This window comes from Patella vulgata, chromosome 6, assembly GCF_932274485.2.
Source record: "Patella vulgata chromosome 6, xgPatVulg1.2, whole genome shotgun sequence".
Taxonomy (NCBI): domain Eukaryota; kingdom Metazoa; phylum Mollusca; class Gastropoda; family Patellidae; genus Patella; species Patella vulgata.
In genome coordinates, this window is record NC_065884.2 from 17810446 (window position 1) to 17833112 (window position 22667).

General features: G+C 35.2%; 1 protein-coding gene across 2 annotated transcripts; it reads left to right on the top strand.

Moving 5' to 3' along the window:
* Window positions 1-1147: 1147 nt before the first annotated feature.
* Window positions 1148-22259, top strand: LOC126824232 (E3 ubiquitin-protein ligase CHFR). Of its 2 annotated transcripts, XM_050553424.2 has the most exons (22): window positions 1148-1366; window positions 2138-2234; window positions 3036-3084; window positions 3254-3317; window positions 4036-4134; window positions 4596-4648; window positions 5717-5997; window positions 6543-6618; window positions 7685-7763; window positions 8193-8257; window positions 8598-8710; window positions 9310-9330; window positions 9645-9692; window positions 10995-11050; window positions 11692-11745; window positions 13072-13257; window positions 14390-14473; window positions 15861-15931; window positions 17762-17858; window positions 18566-18694; window positions 19657-19732; window positions 20438-22259. In XM_050553424.2, the coding sequence occupies exons 1-22, from the start codon at window positions 1258-1260 to the stop codon at window positions 20475-20477; spliced, it is 1947 nt and encodes a 648-aa protein (XP_050409381.1). In that variant the 5' UTR covers window positions 1148-1257; the 3' UTR covers window positions 20478-22259. The 2 variants fall into 2 exon arrangements, with proteins under 2 accessions (XP_050409381.1, XP_050409382.1); XM_050553425.2 differs by lacking the exon at window positions 11692-11745.
* The last annotated feature ends 408 nt before the right edge of the window (window positions 22260-22667 follow it).

A 22667-nucleotide genomic window follows, 5' to 3' on the forward strand; every position in this document is an offset into this window, starting at 1 on the left:
TATATCAACACAAGGTACAATTTTATGGATACACAATTACTGAGTTTAATACTAAGCGACGTTTCGACGAGGATATTCTCGTCTTTATCAAGCAAATGATACAGGTATGTCAATAGTAGGCCAATATATACAGAATATGCAACAAAGATAAGAATCAAATACAGTTAAATCTTAACACCTTTGATTAGGGGGCCATTTACAACTAAACCTACACAACGGAAACTCTTACAGGGATTAAAAGGAGGGGAATCCTATTATTTCGGTTCTGTGACATTTCGGACTAACAACCTTTCGGACTCACAAAATATGACCTCTACGTTTCGGACTCGGGTTGGTGAGTGTGGTACACCAATCACATTTTCTCGCAGACATATTAAATTGATAGTCCAGTTATACAACAACTCTTTAAACCCTATCAAATGTTCCGTGGGGTCATTCGGGGTACACGTCAAAGTTATTTTTAGTCTCTCTGTCCTATTCACTTTTTCCCCATTTTGCGTGGCGATCTTTGTTGACTTTTTTGTGTAGAATCGAAGAAAGGGGTTTGAGTATACATTGTCTGCCAGGTTTTGATGAATATTCATGATTTTGAGGAGGAAGGATTCGAGAGTTAAAGGGACCATCCCGATTTTAACAGAGTCTCAGAAATAAAAGTCTGTGTACGTATGAAATATAGAGGAATGATGTAGTACCTTGTCTCAAAATTTCATCTCAAAATATTGAGTCGTTTGGACGTGAACGTCAAAACCGCTTGTCCATACAGGTAATCCTTTAAAGATTTCGCGTGATTTTATGGGCTTTTAACACAAAATTAAACACTTTTATTCTCCAATATATAATCCAGGTTGGCCCTTTAAGAGTTTGATAAGGTTGAAATGTAGGGCGGAAAATTGCACTTTTTTTTTCATCTCTACTTCCAGTTTGTATATCTCAAGTTTGAGCAAGAGTTTGCCACATGTTACTCCATCTGTACGGTAGAAAGCGTTCTATCCAACGAAAATGTGGAGAAAAGTTAGAGCCGGTCTAAGAGACGGGAATTAACATTAATTAAAGTCAATTGGGAAATTATTTGTTGATATTATTGTAGCCACAATTTCACAATGATTACAGTGCAGCCTACAGGGGAGTTAACTCTGTTTATAGTATTCCGATAGAGGGCGCTATTTTGAGAATGTTGACTGGAGATCAGGGTTGCGACATGACTGAACATTGACAATCTCAGTTATTGTATCTTTATTTTGTGGCACTTGAGGAATAATGGATAAAACTGTAGAAGAAGCATGGGCACAGTTGGTATGCACTACAGATGTAGATTGTCAGCCATTCCCAATTTACCAGGAAAAATTTACCATTGGTCGAGCTAAAGGTTGATTTCTCTACTTTCATTTTGTTTATCATTTCAAAAAATGTAATGAACGATACTTTATTATTAAAGTTCTATGATCTGCTTTAAGGATTTGCTGACTGTTGTCTTACTGTCAAATCAGATTGGAAAGTACAATTTGAGACCGATCTTCCAAACTGTTCAATATGTAGATATAATCATCATGGACCTAGACTCTATAACTCTATAGACTCTCTATTAATTTGTAGTTATGTTCAATTGTCCATGCAATAATCATTCGTTGTTCAGAAAGAAGAAAAATATAATACAGTTTTTGTTCAATCAATAAAAAGGCCATTGTGATTGTGATTCACTAAGGCTAATCCAGATATAACTGCTCAGTATACCCTCCCTTACCTTGAGACAAGGAATGTTGAGTGATGAGGTAACTCTTGTACCACAAATGTACAAGTTGAAGTTGTAGGTCAGTTCTTGTATTTTCGGGAATTAATAATATGATGTTATTACTTGCATTTTTTATTTCAATGTAATCAATGTTCTTATGTAACTTTAAAGAACTGAAAGCTTAGTTTCACAGAGCCATGGCTATGGGCCTTATAATAATAATGTCCTTGATAAAACTTGTACTGGTACCAACCAAAGAAAAGGCATAAGTGTATCAAGGTACATATGGTTCATATTCAACATGTATTTTGAAACAAACAAAAATGTACATGTAATCATGCAGAAATAAAACTTAAAGATTTGTTTGTGTAAACGTTATTAATGATTGATTTTAAATTTTCTTTGTAGCCTGTGACATTAGTTTAGGTGATAATAAATTGGTGTCTGGTACACATTGTTATATTCAGAGAAATAACAAGGGTGAAGCGTGGCTTCATGATTCAAGGTAACGATAATCTACTTTATAATTACTATATGTATCTTATTGACTCCTACAACGTAACTACATAATCCATCTAATGTATGGCACTTGATTGTCTTCACAGTAACAAATAGTTCTACACCTCAGAATGTTATTGCAGCCAAAATTTATGAAATGTTGCATGTATGTCACCAATTATGAAATTCAACCATTGATATTTTGTCAGTTTCTTGCCATATCTTAACAACATAGGTGCTTTTCAATGCCAGGCCTATGTTCTTAAGATATGGAAACTGAAGTCCTGCTATATCATTAGCAGCTCATTAAAGATCCACTGAGAGCTAAATTATTAAATTAAGAGTAGGCTGTAATGGCTCCTTGCACACTGCTTGGCAGAAGCATGTCTTTATTGCTCTTGTTGAGCGGGTTGGATGGCCAAATGGTTAGTGGTGCTCGTTGTATCAGAAGTTCTGTCATTGAGTCAACTTGTGTGGTTTCAATTCCCTGGTTGTATGTGACAAGGAGTAGGGTCGCCTGTCCAGACTCGCTTTGTTTTTCTCCGGGTCATCCGGTTTCCTCCCACTGCTAAAGATCCCTACGCGGAGGAGAATTATTGAAATATAAAAAAAAACTGAACCATATGTCAGTCCCAAAATGACCTAGTTTGTGTTGAGTGGACGGTAAACCCTCTTTCTCTCTCCTTCCCCTTTATTGTTCTTGTTGGTGGTGAAAGGTAAGATGTTATCCCAGTTTTGTTTTGTATGTCATCTGCATTATTATACATGATTTATTACCGTAGTCAAATTCACCTTTTTTTTTTTACAGTACAAATGGAACGTTACTGAATATGGTAACCAAATTAACTAAAGGAGAGGTAATTATTATCAGTATTAGTAGTGAATTAGGTTAACCCTTTAGCACTTGGTACATGTGTATATTGTCTATAGTAGTGAATTAGGTTAACCCTTTAGCACTTGGTACATAATACAGTATAATTAATTCTAAAGTGCATTCAAGTCCATTACACTTATTTATTATTACAGAGTAGATTATTGTCTCATGGAGATGAATTTTTTGTTGTCTACAAAAAGAACAATGAAGAACTCAGTAAGTAAATATAATTCTCCATGCATCATTTTAGCGTTATATGAATCCCTTGCAAACTACAATACATGATATACGAATCTCTACTAATAGGGATATTAGTCCAATAATGGGTCAATTCTGTTCATTATTTACAAAGATATGTTGAATTGAAATTTCATTGATGAATGCTTCTTGCTAGGTAATAAGCCGCCGCCATTTGGATGTTTACGAACACAATGAGGGGCCTGTTTCAAATCCCATGTCTGGATTAGATTATCTGCCGTTTGGATTAAGCTGTGAGAAATTTGATATTGTAGTGAAATATGCAAATGATGCAATGGGACTTTACAGAATATTTTCTTAATAAATGTAAATATATTCACATGGTGCTAGAGTTTTTCTACTAGTCTCATCTGAACAATGACATATTTCTGTCCTGCACCACTGACAAGAAGGGGATAAACCCCGGTCTATACTCACCATGTCACCATATCTCCCCTGAAAAGGAGAGTCTGAGGGGTTTTGTTAGAGGACATTCAACAGTAGCCACATATAGTTAAGATATTGCTTTTATAGAGATCAAAGTCCATTTTTTATATTTTATTTGTATAAAAAATTGAATAATAAATATAATGTTTTGCTACTTGGATTTTCTTCCATCTTTGATTGAAGTTGTGTTTATTGATTCATTTGATAGATATAGGATATGTTTATCAATATTTATTGATTTATTTGGTAGATATAGGATATGTTTATCAAGATATGAAAGAATTAGCTAAAGAAGAAGAATCAGATGAAGAAACTCAGGAGTATAATGTTGCTGATGCTACACTTGCAGGTGGGTAGTCTTATATACTCGCGGGGGGTTGGGTGGTCTAGTGGTTTCATGGGTGCGCGTGAAATCACAAGGTCTGTCATTGAGTTAAATTGTGTGGTTTCGATTCGCCGCTTGAACGTGACAAGGAGTAGGGTTGCCTGTCCAACGTCATGAGTTTTCTCGGGTTTCCTGTCACCTCTAAAGACCCCTACGTGCTAATAAAATTAAACAATATGTTAGTCCCAAAATGACCTAGTTTGTGTTGCCTGGACTTTAAACCCCATTTCTCTCTTTCTCTTATATTTACTGTCTTAAAGATGTTGAGAATTATGGACTGGCACTTCAAGGAAATAGTAACAATGAACTTATCTGACTAATGTTAGTAATATGGTTGATATAACAGCTTTTTGAATAGTGATGATCAAATTAATTGGTTTTCAATGTTTATCTCTTGTTGTCATGGTTTCAATAATTTTTTTCAGATGAAGAAATAAATTTGGTTCCATCACCTACTCAAGGCTTCAAAAGACCACAGGTACCCACCTACTATTGTTTATACAGGTCACAATTTTATGGAATACAATTACTGCTTATTACTGAGTGAACTTGACCACTTTCATAATTATAGTAGGTTAATTAAGTTAGGTTTCCTTCAAGGTAATTATAAGGGTGTCTCTGGTTGGTCAGCATTAATCAAGTTTTGTTTTTTACATGTATATATTGTCTCGTTATATTTTATATCATTGCCCCCCCTTGTCAGTGATGCAGGACGGAGGGCCTGACAAGGACAGCTGTCAAGCTTCAGATGATACTAAAAACAGAGGTCCCGTGTATACATTGGAATGCACGTAAAAGATCCCTTGGCAGTTGGAATTCGATATAAGAGTAGGCGATAGTGCCGCTGCCCGGGCAAAATTTCCCTCATAGCACACTGTATGGCGTATGCCCGTCTTCATTAGCCCAGTTTAGGAGCAGAACAGTAGAACGTAAAACCCCATTTCATTTTATATCATTGCTTGATAATGACTAGAGATGCCTAGTCGAAACGTCGCTCAGTAATAAGCAGTAATTGTATTCCATAGAATTGAGGCCTGTATATTCCAGTTCAATTAATAAATGCCATTGAAACAATTTACTATTGTCCAATTCTCATTTTACCAGAGTATAGGAAATTTTATTCTCATTTATCGTCCGTTTTACTTCCCTTCTTTTGGGTTAAAATTTGCTGCTATACCTACTGGATTTAGCTTGGAACTTCGTGCATGTGATAATAATATATGTGGTAATGTCATGATTCTCTAGTCTGTTCTAATAATGCCTGATTTTAGAGCGGCATTTCCCTAGAAACTAGGAAATGAAATAGAGGTTTAACATCCTCCTTTTCTACACCAACTGGACTAATAAAGACAGGACCTGGAAACTAACTGATGGTACTGAGGTCTTCCATCAACAGCTTCAGCTTTGATGTTTTGTAAAGGTTGACACTACTATTGACATCTCTGTGGATTTACAAGCCAAGGTGTATATTGTCATGAGCTGGTCATGTGCATGCACATAAAGCTTTATGAATAAAGTTTAGTGAATTTTAGATTTTATTTTATAGACCTCAAGAGATGAGGATCCACCATCCAAACGTTCCAAACCAGATGAATCGTCATCTAAAGAGAAATTGCCAGTAGAAACGAATGATGATAAAAAACAACAAACAGATGATAAGACAGAAATTAAAATGAAAGTAGATGAAAGTGGTGACAAGCAAAGTGACGTGCAAAGCAGTGCAAGTAACAGTAAGGATATAGCTACAAAACCACCAGAAAAAGATGATGCTCTAGCAGAAAGTCTACTATGTATTATTTGTCAAGAAATATTACATGATTGTATAAGGTATCAGCATCATTGAATATTATGTTGATTATAGTAATTGTGGAAATTTCTCATTTTCCTTGTTTCTATTAGCAACCAATCACTAAAAAACGATTCTTAAGATTTGTTTCCCTTTGATCGTGTATTCCTTTTCAGCTGTTATATTATTCGTCTCCTTCATGAAGTGGGGGGGGGGGGAGGTTGGATGTCCGAATGGTTAGCGTGCACGCCCTGTATCATAAGGTCTGTCAATGAGATCCACTGTCGTGGTTTCGATTCCCTGCTTGTACGTGATAAGGAGTAGGGTGGCCTGTCCAACCTTGTGGGTTTTCTCCGGGTCCTCAGGTTTCCTCCTACTGCTAAAGACCCCCTACAGACAAACAAATTATTGAAATAAAATTGAACCATATGTTAGTCCCCAAATTACCTAGTTTGTGTTGAGTTTACGTTAAACCCCCATTTTTCTCTCTCTGTCACTTCATAAAAGAGCTAACATCAGATTCTTGTAAACTTATTTTTTGTCCACAAATTTGAGATATTCAAATTTTTGTTGTTTTTTTCTCCAGTCTTCAGCCTTGTATGCATTCCTTTTGTGCTGGTTGTTACTCTGATTGGATGGAAAGATCTAGTGAATGCCCTTCTGTAAGTATAGTACATGTATTACATGCACTGTCGGATTCAAATAAATAGAGGCCCTAGGCTATTCCACCTATGACGCCCCTCCCTATTCTATACCGACTAGAGGAAGATGAAAGTGTGTTTTCAATACAACTGAGCAAGCCAAGGATTGTGACGGATGGTAAAGACTATAGTAAGAAAGGCTGATGGGAGTGTCCAAAAAATGATACTCCTGTGGCTAAGTGGGTAAGACACTGGCTTGCGACTCTGGAGGTCGCAGGTTCGCTCCCGGTATTGGTCAAGAAAGTTCATCAGGATTTCCGGCATGGTTTCCCCTGACAAGGACAGCTGTCTAGTTGTTAGGATGGGACAAAAAACCAAGGTCTGGTGTACACATTGGCATGTTCGTAAAATATCCCTTGGCAGTTGGAATTCAATATAAGCGATCCAGGCCGTAGCGCTGCTGTCCAGGCACACTGTATGGTGTATGCTTATCTTCATTAGCCCAGTAGGACCAAAACAGTATTTCATATAAAGTTAGGTGGATTGAAAGATATATATATGTGTCAAACCGCCATCCATAATTCTTATCGAATCTGTCATTACAAGAGTAAACTAAGCTGTGAATTACATTTACATTAGGGAGCCGTGATGGCTCAGTGAATAATGTGCTGGCTCGCTAATCTAGTGGTCCGGGGTGCCATCCTGGTGTAGGTCAAGAAAGTTCCTAGAGATTTTCCAGCATGGTTTCCCCTTGTCATTGGTGCAGGACGGAGTGCCTGACAAGGACAATGTCTAGTCGTTTGAATGGGATGGAAACTGAGCTGTCGTGTACCCACTGGCATGCACATAAAATAACCCTTGACATTTGGAAGTTGATATAAGAGCGCAAAATTTCCCTCATAGCACACTATAGGTGTATGCCCATCTTCATTGGCCCATTGCAAGTCGGTGCAGAACAATAATAATAATTCTATATTTTTTTTTTTTCTAAACAATATTTATTCACAGAAACTGGATTGGAGAACAGGCAGAAGCCTATAGACCCCCTCTCTGAATAATAAGACGCCTCACTTATTATATATTTCAGTGTAGATTAAAAGCTGAACGAATTAACAAGAATCATATTGTTAATAATCTAGTAGAAGCTTATTTAAAAGAACATCCGGGTAAAAGTTTGATTATATTCATTAACCTTTAAACTACTATATATCAGGAATGCTATTTCAAAATTTTGCTCGTCTGACACTTTTAGTTGGGGTTAATAGAGGCCAGAATTAGGACACCAGAAGTCGTTTGTCAGCTTCAGGTAATAGGATCAATAAGCTTCCATTTCATTTAATAGACTTCAACTACAAATATTTTTATGTTATGTAGCAGATCGTGAACATCACTATGTTTATAGCCTAAGGAATATTTTCTTGTCCATTCCATGGAAAATGATTAAAATATTGTGTGATGACAAATGGGGTGCCAGATGGGAACATGTGGTTAATTCTTACGCATGGCAATGATTATTGAAGCATATAAAAATACAATACAAAATTTAATATTTATTGTTGATGAAAAATATTATTATGATACTTTTTTCTTGTTAGATAAAAAAAGGCCAGAGGAAGAAATTAAAGAACTTGATAGTAGAAACAAAATAACTAGAGACATGGTATGTAATGTAATATATTTAAATTATATCATTGTCACAATTAAATTATCCCTGACGTCAATCAGTATTACGTATAAACAAATTTTCTTTGGGTTGTTACTCTTGTTCAGGTTTTAGTATCTTGTAAATGCTCCTATTAGCTACAAAAAAAATAAATTTGCTGCAAGTCATTTATGCTTGGGCAATTTGACTGCTCAGTTGACTTTGATGCATCTGGCTTATGTTTTGTTGTCTGGCAAAATGTCTTTGGAATGAATGAGTGAAGTCAGGCCAAGTCAGTTTATGAATATAATACATTCTGAATTTAAAGGAATTATGAATCTTCTATTGTCATTCACAGCTATATCCTGTAAAACCAAAAAAAGATGGTTATTCGTTTGGTGAAGAAAGTGATGATTATGAAGATTCGGTAGAAGAACCTGATTCTGATGATGATGATGTTGTTCCACCACCGTAAGATATCATTCACCCTTTAGAACTGTTAAATGTAGAACAAGAAATTAATGCTAGCCAGAAATTAATACAAGCAAAAAATTAATACAAACAAGAAAAATAATACAAACAAGAATTTAATTCGAAAAGGAAATTAATACCAGCAAAAAATTAATACAAGCAAAAAATTAATACAAACATGAAGGGAAAAAATCATTTATTAAATTATATGAAAGATACATAATGTAAGATTTAGATTAAGAGCTTACCTTTTTTGCTATAATAGTTCAAAAATAGACACCGGTAATGCAAAATGAATATATTGAAAATTTTGACAAGATGTGCCAATTGATTGCTTATTATCATAACCACAGTACTGGTATATTCAAGTCTTAGCCTCGCTTTACCATTTTTAAATTAAATCATTAAAATGGTCGAACCATTCATACTAGTTAAAATCTTGAGTATCTGATGGTATTGAGAGTTGATTATGGCTTTGTCATTTTAATAAATTAATAATTATTATTTTTAAGGCCTAAAGAAAGACCTGCAATAGGCAGATTTAGCTCTTACATAATGCATGTTTAATATATAAACATTGTCTTTTCTTTTTCTTTTAGTCCCTATGTGACATTACCAAGGCAAGTTTATATTTTGATTTTATTAAACTTACCATATTCTATTCCATTTTTCAGACAATCTCTAAAATATACTTAAAATATGAGTATTTAACATTTAATTGAGACAGATGGTAGCTTATCTCCCAGCTTTGTTAAATTTATGTCTGGTCGTAACAACGTTCAAGCTGATGTTAACTTATTGTTTGCTATATTTTTTTAATACACATTTTATATGGGTTTGCCATGTATTTGATGGTTTTATATAAAAATATGATATGTTCATTACAAAACATCTTTTGTATAGATATTATTTTTGTTTCTTTTTTTTATTACAGACCTGCAGCAACTGGTCATTTATTTGGTTTACCATTTGGTGTTATTCCGTAAGTTGAAATTATAAATATCAGTATTATTATTATAAGCACACAAATTATAAATATCAATATTATTATAACCACACAAATTATTAATATCAATATTATTATAAGCACACAACTTATAAATATCAATATTTTTAAAACCACACAAATTATAAATATCAATATTATTATAAGCACTCAAATTATAAATAACAATATTATTATATAAGCACACAAATTATAAATATCAATATTATTATAACCACACAAATTATAAATATTTTTAAAACCACAAATTATAAATAACAATATTATTATTATAACCACACAATTATAAATATCAATATTATAATAACTGCACAAATTATAAATATCAATATTATTATAACCACACAAATTATTATAACCCTATAAATTACATGCTTGTAAAATGTAACAATTCATTTTCTATAGAAATTAAAGTTTTTTAATTAACTCTACTGATCTTCATTTGAGTGATTTTTAAATGCTTGAAAATTACAGCATTGTAAATGTTGAATTGCTTTAGAAATATTTGACCAATAATAGTTAATTGATTAAGTACTTATGAAAATTAATATGATGCATTGAAAATTTTGTAACATCGTCATTCTCTGCTGGTGACATAAGAAAGCTAGTGCCTTGTGTTATGCCACAGTGACACATGCACGACTTTTGTCACCTCAGTGCCGCACAATGCATTGTTGCAAGGTGTGCCGTTTAGGTGAAGCTGTCTACACAATGTGTGGCCATAAATTGGCAGCATAGGTAAGCATTGAGATGCAATGGCACTACTTGTGCACGTGTAGGCATTGTTCTCCAGTGTCATGCACAGCACACATAACATAATGTTTATGCATGGTTCATGTAAATGACAGGCACATGGCACGTGCCAAATTTTTGAAAATTTCAAAATTCTCTCTATGACATGACACGCAAGTCTGCACCTTTCACACACTCCTCACACTTGTTCCCAGAGACTTTAATCATTGAAGTGACGAATTGCGCCCATTGTGGGAACGAAAATCATGCAAGTGTCAGGGTGGCAATGGTCTTGGGTAAAATCAATTGAAAGGCTTCTATAATTTGTCTTCTAATTAAAAATTCAAATTGAGTACATTTATAGCATTGATTGAACCTTGGAATTTTAGATATTGTTAAAATATTGCACAGTTTTTTATCAGCAACTTTAGGACTATTGTTACTTTAGTTTTACAATGTCGAACTTGCTTGAATAGGCTGATATTTCTGGCGGGTAGCAGCTAAAATAGATGTGTGCTATTAAAAGAATATATGATTTTATTTTAGGCCACCCAAAACTGTGTGTCGTCAGTGTCCTGAATATAAAGAGCCAGTCCCTACAGGTGAGATTCAGTTTGTCAACTGTTCTGTTACCATTGTCAAAATACTAACTGTTGTGTTATGAATGTCAAAATTTTTAGTACTGCCAACTGTTGTGTTATCAATGTCAAAATTTTTAGTAATGCCAACTGTTATCAATGTCAGAATATTTTAGATTTTAATCATCCACATTACCCAATATGTGTCATAAAAATAATGCAAGTCTTCAAAGACCAAAATTCCACTTATCAACTGTTTCAAATTCATTTTAAAGATAAATAATAACTAGATAATACATATTTACATATTTTATATTTGTTGGGCAAGATCTCACCCCCATCCCATTCCTCCTGCATAAAAATGAAAATTACCATATATTAGTCTCAAAATAATCAAGAATTTAAATGTCGTTACCCTTGTGTCATATGACGAATGGTCTGGCAAGGGACATTGTTGTTGGGATGGAACAAAACACCAAGGTCCCGTGTACACATTGGCGTGCACGTTAAAGAGTCTTTTACCTGTTAGAAATCGACCTAAGAATCCTTGACAGTTGGAATTTGACATAAGGGTAGGCCATAACATGGCGTATGCCTGTCTTCATTAGCCCAGTCGGAGCAGAACAATAGGAAGTTAAACCCCATTTCATTTCCATTTATTTCAGCATGTGTTACAGATGTAGGAAAAGATAAATCTGAATTGGCTGATAACTGTGATGGTATTATACATGATTTAAATTAATTATATTGAAGTTAATCTCTTTAAAATTAAACACGTTAAACATCTGTTATAATTGTTTGATTCGCTGGATGAAGTCAGATAGAGGAAACCAAATAAGTTAAAGAAACTGTTTCACAGTCAGGTTACTTACAATTGTGGGAATTAAACTTGCAGCTTGTGAAAACCGAACCTTATTAACCACAGAGTGTTGCATTTGTTTACTCCTCCACCCATTCTCAGTATTCCCAGTGATATGTTCCATTCTACTCCACTTACCTCTGCGTGCATCCGGGGGGAAAAGGTGGCTAAGTGGATAAGACGCTGGCTCGCTAGCCTGGAGGTCTGGTGTTCGATCCCTGCATTGGCCGAGAAAGTTCATCCAGATTTTCCGGCGTGGTTCCTCCTTGTCAGTGATGCAGGACGGAGGGCCTGACAAGGACAGCTGTCTAGTCCTTTGGATGAGACGAAAAACCGAGGTCCCGTGTATACATTGGAATGCACGTAAAAGATCCCTTGGCAGTTGGAATTCGATATAAGAGTAGGCGATAGTGCCGCTGCCAGGGCAAAATTTCCCTCATAGCACACTGCATGGCGCATGCCCGTCTTCATTTGCCCAGCATAGGAGCAGAACAGTAGGACGTTAAACCCCATTTCATTTCATGTCTGCGCGCATCCACGGGGGAGACACATAGTGAAATTATCTGCCCTTGATACTTCTACTATTTTTATCGACCAATCGAGTGGACAAAGGGAAGTAAGTCACATTTTATTGCAACTAAGATTATTTTGGTGAACGTAATCAATGACGCTAAGACTGGTATATAAGCTGTTTTTTGATTGATTTGTAGAATCAAGCTATGACCGAGGGAAGATGATTTGAATTTTTGAAAATCCCGTGGATGGATCCAGCTGTTAGTGGAGTAGAACGGAACAATACCACAAGGGATAATGAGAATATCTTCTGCCACTCCCCTTCTATAATAAATAGGTCCCCATTGTAATAATCATAATATGTATCTGTAAATTTAATTAAGTTATGCCAAACAAAATATGAGAAAACTTTCTATAAATAAATGTTAATTTGGGCAGAATAATACCACATTGTAACATTTCAGACTAATGTCTGCTCTCATTGTGTAGTGTGGGAGCTATAATAAAAACTTCTAATGCTGGAATCTTTTCTTGAAAAGGTATATCTTTGCAAGTTTTGAAGTTGATTGAGGCAGTAGCATTATAAGCAAAGGATCACATGCCAGAGTTTACATGAGGAATTCCAGATGATTTTTATGCCGACTTACATTTGACTCACTTTTAATTCTTGCAGGTGCTGGTCCATCAACTGATCTGGGTGAAGGTTGTTCCAATCCTGATGCTAAAATTATGCCAAGTCCACCTCCCAAATTTGTATGTGGTCCAATGCAGAATCATTATTTATGTAATTGTTGTTTAGAACCTATGCCGGACAGACGTCTGGAAAGACCTGGTAACCCATTGATACGACCTCAGCAATGTAAGTATGTTTACTTGTTGTCATGGTAAATTGTATAATGTAAAATGAATGGAAGGAAATGAACACAATACTTTAATCATTTTGAGACTAACATGTCCTACTATTTTGCTCGATCTAATGAAGATGGGCATACACCATGAAGTGAGTCATGGGAAATTTTGCCCGGAAAGCGGCGTTACGAGCTACTCTTATTTCAAATTCCAATTGTCAAGGGTTCTTTTACTTGCACGCCAATGTGTACATTGGACCTAGATTTTTTTGTTCTATCCAAAAAACTATACATTGCCCCTTGTGAGGCCCTCCATCCTCCACCACTGACAAAGGGGAACCACCCTGGAAAATTCAGATCAACCTCATGAGGCAATATTACTAGTAACACAAGTAATAGGAAAGGAGGAATTTTGACTGGACAGCATTGTTTCTCATACTCTTCTTCATATACTGACTGACAAGGGTTCTTTTACATGCAAGCTTGTGTGAACAACAGGTGGACATTGTCTAAATAACTAGGCACACTAAGCTCCACCCCTGACATGTGATAGCCAGCCAGACTTGAAGACTCCATATTGCCCTAATTACCCAACTCCCATGAATCCTCATGTACGAAACAAGTACTTGTCTTTACTACACTAGGATCTGGAAGAGTTGTTATCATTGACATGTTCTGAATGATGTGAGGGAATAGCCAATGAAACGGTCTGTTACGGCGAGCTTTAGGCCTATTTTGCACGGAACTGTGGGTAATCCACTAGTAACATCAATGCTGATTGGTTAATCAAATGTCTGACGTCATAAGGTCAAAAGCCACTCGTATGACCTCTGACGCGACCTATCGCTACAACCGGTCAGATCTTCATGTAGTGTAGGCCATCGAAAGTATAAAAAAACAAAATGAAATATAGATCTGTATTGTAATCTGATTGATGCCAAGTTTCATGTCGATGGTACTTGAATTGAAGAGCATCGTGTCAAAAGCAAGAAGAAGATGATTACTCTGTGTATGCTATCAGTTCCTGGTTCAAAAATGCAACCTGAAATTTATAGTCAGTCTGAATAATTACATTTTGAATTTGATGTGATTGAAAGTGGGACTTTTTCCTTGATATAACATTTAAACATTTTGTTATTATAGGTTCATTGTGTCAAAATGGATTTTGTCATCTATACTGGGGCTGTAGAAGAGTCAACTGTGAGGGTTGTTTAGGGAAATTTAATGGTAAATAATACTTTGTCTTAAATTAGTTGAAAAATCAGAGAATCTGTGCACAATTGTCTAAGGAACAAGCTTGAATTGACAGAGCCATAGAACCAGTTGCTGGTCCACAAATGAATGAGATTACATATTTTAATTTAGATTCTCTTCCGTTTCATTTTTTTATAGTTCAAAATTTTGTTTACTTGCCTTTACTACGCTAGGATCTTGGCGTGCAGTGCATGGAACTGTGGGTAGACATTCACAGCAAAGACAAAGCAAAAGTTGCTTGTATGACCCTAGACATGACATCCTACTACAACTGGTCAGATCATGTAGTGGAGGCAATCGAAAGTATAAAAAAACAAAACGAAATTTAGATCTGTATTTTAAACAATTTAGTCATAATATAACATATTCATGAAATCAGTTTGAGACTAACATATGATATTTGTCATTTCAATGGTTACATGTGCAATTTTGAGGTGGAATAATTTTATTCCAAAAGCAACAATTCCACCAATCCTTCATCGGATTTAACTGCCAAGGGTTCTTTTACATTTATGCCAATGTGTACACCATTGGATCTCAGATTTTTCTTCCTATCTAAATGACTAGACACTTTTGTTGTTTATCCCTGACAAGTGAGAACCGATCTTGAAAAACCCCATCTGAACTATGGTATTTAATGGAGAGTCCAAAGGCCCCTTCCCATCAACCAACACAGATCCAAATATATTGAAAATTATAAAACCTATTATGATGGGGGTTTCCCTTCTATAATTAGGGGGTTGCACATGCGCGCTGTATCATGAGGACTGTCATTGAGTCAGCTGGCGTGGTTTCGATTCCCCGTTTGTAAGTGACAAGGAGTAGGGTCACCTGTCCAGCCTCGTGGGTTTTTTCTTAGTTCTCCGGTTTCCTCCCACTGCTAAAGACCCCAATGAAATAAAATTGAACGATGTGTTAGTCCCGAAATGACCTAGTTGTGTTGAGTGGACATTAAACCCCATTTCTCTCTTGCTCTCTCCTTGTATAATTATGTGGGGGTTGGATGGCTGAATGGTTAGTACGTGCGTGCTGCATCATAAGGTCAGTCATTGAGTCAGCTGGCATGGTTTCGATTCCCCGATTGTACGTGACAAGGAGTTGGGTCGCCTGTTCAACCTTGTAGGTTTTCTCCATGTCCTCCGGTTTCCTCCCACTTCTAAAAGACCCCTATGTGCAAGCGAATTATTGAAATAAAATTGAACCATATGTTAGTCCCAAAATGACCTAGTTGTGTCAAGTGGACGTTAAACCCCATTTCTCTCTCACTCGCTATAATTATGGTGTTGTTGATTATTTGATACCATTACAAAGTCCAAACGTTAAATGAAGTAGATTTTTTTTTATTGATTTATTTTTTTAGATTTTAACTTTGGTAAAAAGTGTTTAGTATCACTGGTTTTAGATAACGCTCATGAATCTGAAATACTGAAGGTAAGTTTAAACAAGTCATGGATATAAATACCAAAACTTATATCTATTACTTCAGATGAAATTCTGCTATTATAAAAGACAGGAGAAAAAAACTGATATGGTCAAACCAATTCAAGTTTTATGTTCTTCAGGGTACTGATCAATAAATTACCCAGTCAATTCTTGTGTGCGATGTTATTTTTTTATACTTTCAAATCCTATTTATTTGCAATTAAAGCTCTTCAGAAGAGCAACCAAGTACTTTTGTTTTAAAATTTTGTTTCCTGAAGAAATTGGAGGCAAAAGTTTTAATTTGTGTTCCCGAAGAACAGAAATTCAAATTAGTATGGCCTCATTACCTGTGACCTTTGAATTTGATATTAAATCTACCTTTTGAAGTGATGTAACTGTGAATTCAGTTGTCATTCCGATGAGTTTGGTATAATTGTAGTTTTTATATGCCCACATTGAAATGTGGTCGTATATTGTTGTTGCCCCCGTCCGTCCGGCGTCCACAATTGCTTGTGGATGCTCTATAGGTTAAAGTTAATATCCGATTGACTTTAAATTTATACACAGTGTTAAGGGTCATGAGACGAAGAAGCCTATTGATTTTCAGTGATTTTCGATAATTACTGTTGGAGTTATGGCCCTTGATCACTTCAAAAAATCTTGTGGACGCTCTAGAGGTCAAAGTTAATATTCGATTAACTTTAAATTTATGCACAGTGTTTAAGGTTATGAGACAAAGAAGCCTATTGATTTTCAACGATTTTCGATAATTACTGCCAGAGTTATGGCCCTTGATCACTTCAAAAAATCTTGTGGACGCTCTAGAGGTCAAAGTTAATATCCGATTGACTTTAAATTTATACACAGTGTATAAGGTCATGAGACGAAGAATCCTATTGATTTTCAGCGATTTCTGATAATTTTTGCCAGAGTTATGGCCCTTGATCACTTTGAAAAATCTTGTGGATGCTCTAGAGGCTAAAGTTAATATCTGATTGACTTTAAATGTATACACAGTGTTTAAGGTCATGAGACGAAGAAGCCTATTGATTTTCAGCGATAATTACTGCCAGAGTTATGGCCCTTGATCACTTTGAAAAATCTTGTGGACACTCTAAGAGGCTAAAGTTAATGTCTGATTGGCTTTAAATTGATACACAGTGTTTAAGGTCATGAGACAAAGAAGCCTATTGATTTTCAGCGATTTCTGATAATTTTTGCCAGAGTTATGGCCCTTGATCACTTTGAAAATTCTTGTGGACGCTCTAGAGGCTAAATATAATATCCAATTGACTTTAAATTTATATACTGTGTTGAAGACCATGAGACAAAGAAGCCTAGTAATTTTCAGCGATTTCCGGTAATTTTTGCCAGAGTTATGGCCCTTGATCACTTTGAAAAATCTTGTGGACGCTCTAGAGGCTAAAGTTAATATCCGATTGACTTTAAATTTATACACAGTGTTTAAGATCTTGAGACGAACAAGTATATTGATTTTCAAGAATCTTTATGACTTGAACAGCTAAATCTATGATGTTAAAAGTTTTGTATACTAAACGTTAGCATGGGGCAGAACTTTATAAAAACCAAACAAATTCTAATTGTTTTCTCATAATTACTTTTAATCAGATTTTAATGTATTATAAATGTTTCATTACCGAAAAAAGTAAAAATATGTGACAACTCTTGTTGACTGCCCGGACGATATAGCTGCTGTGGGCGTATGTTTCGTTGCCTGGCAACCTATCTTTAACACTTTTCAGATCTTTGTTAGCTGCAGTAATATTTTTCAGGTCCTTGTTTTTGTTAACTTACAAATGTTTATTATACTTTTAACAGAATTATCTAGAATCAAAAAATATGTCTGTAAAAGATTTACTGAAAGTTTGTATAGAGAAAAAAGATTCCGGTGAATATACATGTACTGGAACCGCAGGTAAATTGACAATTATTTATTTATTATCCAATCTCATGGGTTTTCTCTGGTTTCCTCCCCTAGCTAAAGATAGATTATAAAAATAAAATTGAACCATATGTTTGTCCAAAAATTACCTAGTCTGTATCAAGTGGATGTTAAACTCTCTCTCTCTCTCTCTCTCCCTCTCCCTCTCTCTGTTTGATTAATACAATAGACATTTGGGGACAGTCTGTTTCAGAGAGATCTGGATTTTAGCTTATGTGGTATTTTCAAATGATGCTGTTTATTCCTATCTTCATTAGCCTAATTTGGTGCAGAGATGTTAAACCCATTTTGTTTCATTTCCCATTTACAGCTGGTTGTTGGGGAATACATAGATTATATATTTTATTGAAGAACACCCAGATCCAGACATAAATTTTCACTTGTGTTTATAAATCCAACTGATACCTACATGTAAATATTAACTACACCTGGGCCCTTATTCACGAAAACTTAAACTAAGATACAATCGAAATTTTAAGAAATACTGCAATTCGATTGGCTGACCAGTAAAATCAATTTGCATATATCCAATGAAGTTGCAGTATTTCTTAAAATTTCGGTTGTAACTTAGTTTAAGTTTTCGTGACTAAGGGCCCAGTTCTTTATGTTGAAGTAGATATTTCTGTAAAACATGACAAACTGTGTGAGAAGAGTATCAATAATTAATCTTTATTTTACAGGAAATTATAATATGCATTTTGGTCGAAAGCTTGAGTCTGATGCTATCATATGTTATGCCTGCGCATTAAGATATTTTAAAGAACTAGCGTATCAGTATCGCCGTGATATACCAAATACAGATTTACCAGGTAAATATACAATATTTATTGATTAAACCTTGTTCAGTATTGATCTCTTAAATCTTTAGGGTGGCTGAATGATCTCATGTGTGCACTTTAGATCACAAGGTGTGTCATTGAATCGGGGGTCACGATGGCAAAGTGGGTAAGATGCTGGCTCGCTAGCCTGGAGGTCAGGTGTTTGATCCCTGCATTGACTGAGAAAGTTCATCCAGATTTCCCGGCATGGTTTTCCATCTTCAGTGATGCAGGACAGAGGGCCTGACAAGGCCAGCTGTGTAGTTGTTCGAATTGGACAAAAAACCCTAGAGGTCCTGTGTACACATTGGTGTGCACGTAAAAGATCCCTTGACAGTTGGAATTTTAGCCCAGCTCAGAGCAGAACAGAAGGACGTTAAACCCCATTTCATTTCATTTCTTTTTCTGTCATTGAGACAAGTGGTGTTGTTTCGATTCCCCACCTGTATTTGGCAAGGAGTAGGATCGCCTTCCAACCTCGTGGGTTTGCTTCAGCAGGTCCTCAGGTTTCCTGCCACTGCTAAAGACCCTATGCACAGGTGAATTATCGAAATAAAATTAAACCATATTTTAGTCCCAAAATGACCTAGTTTCTATTGAGTGGATGTTAAGCCCCATTTCACTCTCTCATGGTAAGTCTCTACTTCTGGCATATTAGTAACTAATAAAACTAATTTATTTTGTCGTTAGTCTTAACAACCCACAATGCGGACTAACCTGGTTTTCAAGATTAGACATCAATATTTTGTAAAGTTATACAAAAAAACTACAGTTTCAGTTGAGTTTCTGTAGTTTTACGAATAATTTAGGTCAGGTTTGTTTGAGTGTCAGGACCCGAGTTCAGCGTGAATTTGGGCGTATGTCTATAATATGCATAAAGTCAGTGGACCACCTCGACTATAAAGAAGATCTCATGTAATATAACTGTATTGAATATCCACTTCTATTTTCAGAGGCAGTTACAAAGCGACCAGACTGTTACTGGGGCAAAAACTGTAGAACACAGAGAAATAAACCAGCACATGCATTGTAAGTATACTGCCCCTATACCTGCACATATAAATCAGGTCTGTGTTATACTATATGACTCTGAAGAAGATGACTTTAACTCTGTATTGATACTGGGCTTGAATATGGCAAACACTGCTTGAAAAGCTCTGATTCGCCTCAATCAATGCTCGATATATTTCATGACTGCAATATATAGGTTGTGGGCAATATTCTGTGATAATTGGCAAATTACCAGACAAATCACACTCTGTGGTCATGGTTCAAGCATGTTCTTAAAGCAGCAGTTATGACCTTCACCTTTAGTGCTAAATGATAAGGCCACCTCAATTTTTCGTCATAGGTCACGAGATGTAAACAAGGCTAGCGCTAATCCCAACTCTAACCCTGGACCTAGCCCCAATGCTTAACCTAACCCTTATCTACAATCTCGCCAAAAGTCACGTGCCCTAACCTTATTTAAATATCAGCGATCTTGACAAAAATCAAGCTGACGTAAACAAATATATTTAGCCCTTGGGTTATGTAGAAACAATATTATTTATTAGGAACCTTAATGTGGCTTATTTAGTTTCAAGTTTTATGCCTTGCTCCATTCTGTCAAATATATTCCCAGTTTCATCCAAGGATTTCACCATACTCAGAAATGAATGACATTAGTAATAATACAAATTGTCTTTTAGACAAATTTTAAATGTAACCAATTTTATTTTTTCTCAATTTCAGAACTTTTAATCATATTTGTGAACAAACCAGAACAGCTTGAAAGTGATATTTATTGTTTTAACATGTCTTTATGTACCAGATGATTTGTTATGTTTATGGATATAATCGCACAGTTTGAATACAAAGGATTTTATTTCTAATGTGAACTCAGAGAATTGGTAACCACAATGTGCCTGATGTAAAAAGACACAGTAACAACTGGTGGTTTGAACTCCTATCTACAAGAACTAGTTTATTTTGGGACTAAATTTGTATACATTATTCAACAATTACCTTGCTCGTACACCCAACAGACTTTATAACCTACTTGTCCGGAGGTCCATGGATTCAATCCTGGTGTTGGCCAAGAAAGTTTCCTGGAAATTTCAAGGGTGATTTCCCCTTGTCAGTGGTGCAGGACAAAAGGCCTGACAAGGAATAGGGTCTAGTCATTCGGATGGGACCAAAAACCAAGACCCTGTGTACGTAAAAGAATCCATGACAGTTGGAACTCGAAATAAAAGTAGGACATACCACAGCTGTCTAGACAAAACTTCCCTCAGCACACTGCATGGCATATGCACATGGCATTAGCCCACTCGGTGCAGAGTAGTAAATCAAACCCCATTTAATTTTCATTTCTACTTGATCAATTCCCGTTCCACTGACAAGTGTACAACACACAGAGACAGTATAATAATTAATAAATAGACATTCAAGACAATACAAAATTTTCCACTGAATCTAAATATTAGAATTGCATTCAGTTCTATTATTTATAAAAGTAATGAAATATGCAACTTACATTGAGCCATGTTTTTTCAAAAGACGTTTTATCAGCCAACAAATTCATTGCTCAATATTTTTATTTCATGCATATTAAAGTATTTTATATTTAAAAAAACCTCTGATCATATGCTTTTACTGCTGTACCAATTTTATTTGTAAATATGAAAGGCGACAATTAAAGATGCATTATGGAAGGGCTAAATCTGTCTATTGCAGGTCTTTTTTCTAGCTTCAAATGTTTTAAAATATTATTTAGACAAGCCCAGAATCAACTTTCCAGGCCATCGGATGGTTTAGATATCTAATTGATTAGAACCCTCTCACCATTTAAAATTAAACATTAAAATGGATTATTGAGTCAACTGGCATGGGTTCGAATCCCCGGTTGTACGTGTTCAACTTCGTGGGTTTTCTCCGGGTCCTCAGGTTTCCTCCCACTACTAAAGACCCCTACCGCAAGCAAATTATTGAAATAAAATTAAACCATATGTTAGTCCCGAAATGACCTAGTTTGTGTCGAGTGGACGTTAAACCCCATTTCTCTCTCTCTCTCTGTACGATAAAAAACATAGTCTTGATTATCCATTTAATGATTAAATTATGAATGGAAGTCGAACAGGAAATCAGAACCTAATCCAATAAACGGCTAGCGATGCCATCGAGAGTTGATTATGTTCTGGATAAGTTAATTAATTTCTAATTAATAATTTAGATAACATTTCAGGACTAAAGAAGACCTGCAATAGTCAGACTTAGCTCTTGCATAATGTATGTTTAGGTTGCCGAATGCCGATCCTGATCCAACTGCCAAGGGATATTTTATGTAGACTGCTTATTTGTAAACAGAACCTCTTTTGTAAACAGCATAATCATGTGCATGATTGTCTTTTGTTTATGTTCTAATCAAATACTATTTTGAATTATTTTATCTATAGATGGATTCAGTTATATATTCAGCACAAATTAAGAAATATTTCTTTATGGTATATATACAAAGTTGTTTGAAGTTGATAAAAAAATTGTTAGATATTCTAAATTTATTAAAATAAAGTTTTTATATATTATTATTTCGTTGTGATTTTGATATGATCTCTTTAGATAGAATGATGAAATCCTTATACCGCATTTAGTAATTGAACATATAATATAAAAACACAAATTTATATGGAAAACAATCACTGATTTTATTTCATTACTTACTTGAGAACGACAAGAGGAACTTGTTTGAACATAGTGTGAAATAAAATCTGTGATTGTTTTCCATATAAATTTGTGTTTTTATATTAGATAGAATGATGAAAATGATTATTATGTGATTTTGTCAGGGATTTCATTTGAAAAGATTTGATGTATTTTAGTTACTTCTGTTTCAGTAAGTTGGTTTTTTTTACAAAGAATATGACAATTTTTAGCATCAACCCAAATTTTACACATTAAGAAAATAAATTTAACTGTATTTTAA

Coding starts and splice junctions, on each gene's coding strand:
- LOC126824232 (XM_050553424.2), top strand. CDS start 1,258: ATGGATAAAACTGTAGAAGAAGCATGGGCACAGTTGGTATGCACTACA. Junction 6,619..7,684: donor GATCTAGTGAATGCCCTTCT/GTAAGTATAGTA, acceptor TATATATTTCAG/TGTAGATTAAAAGCTGAACG. Junction 13,258..14,389: donor ATTGATACGACCTCAGCAAT/GTAAGTATGTTT, acceptor TTGTTATTATAG/GTTCATTGTGTCAAAATGGA.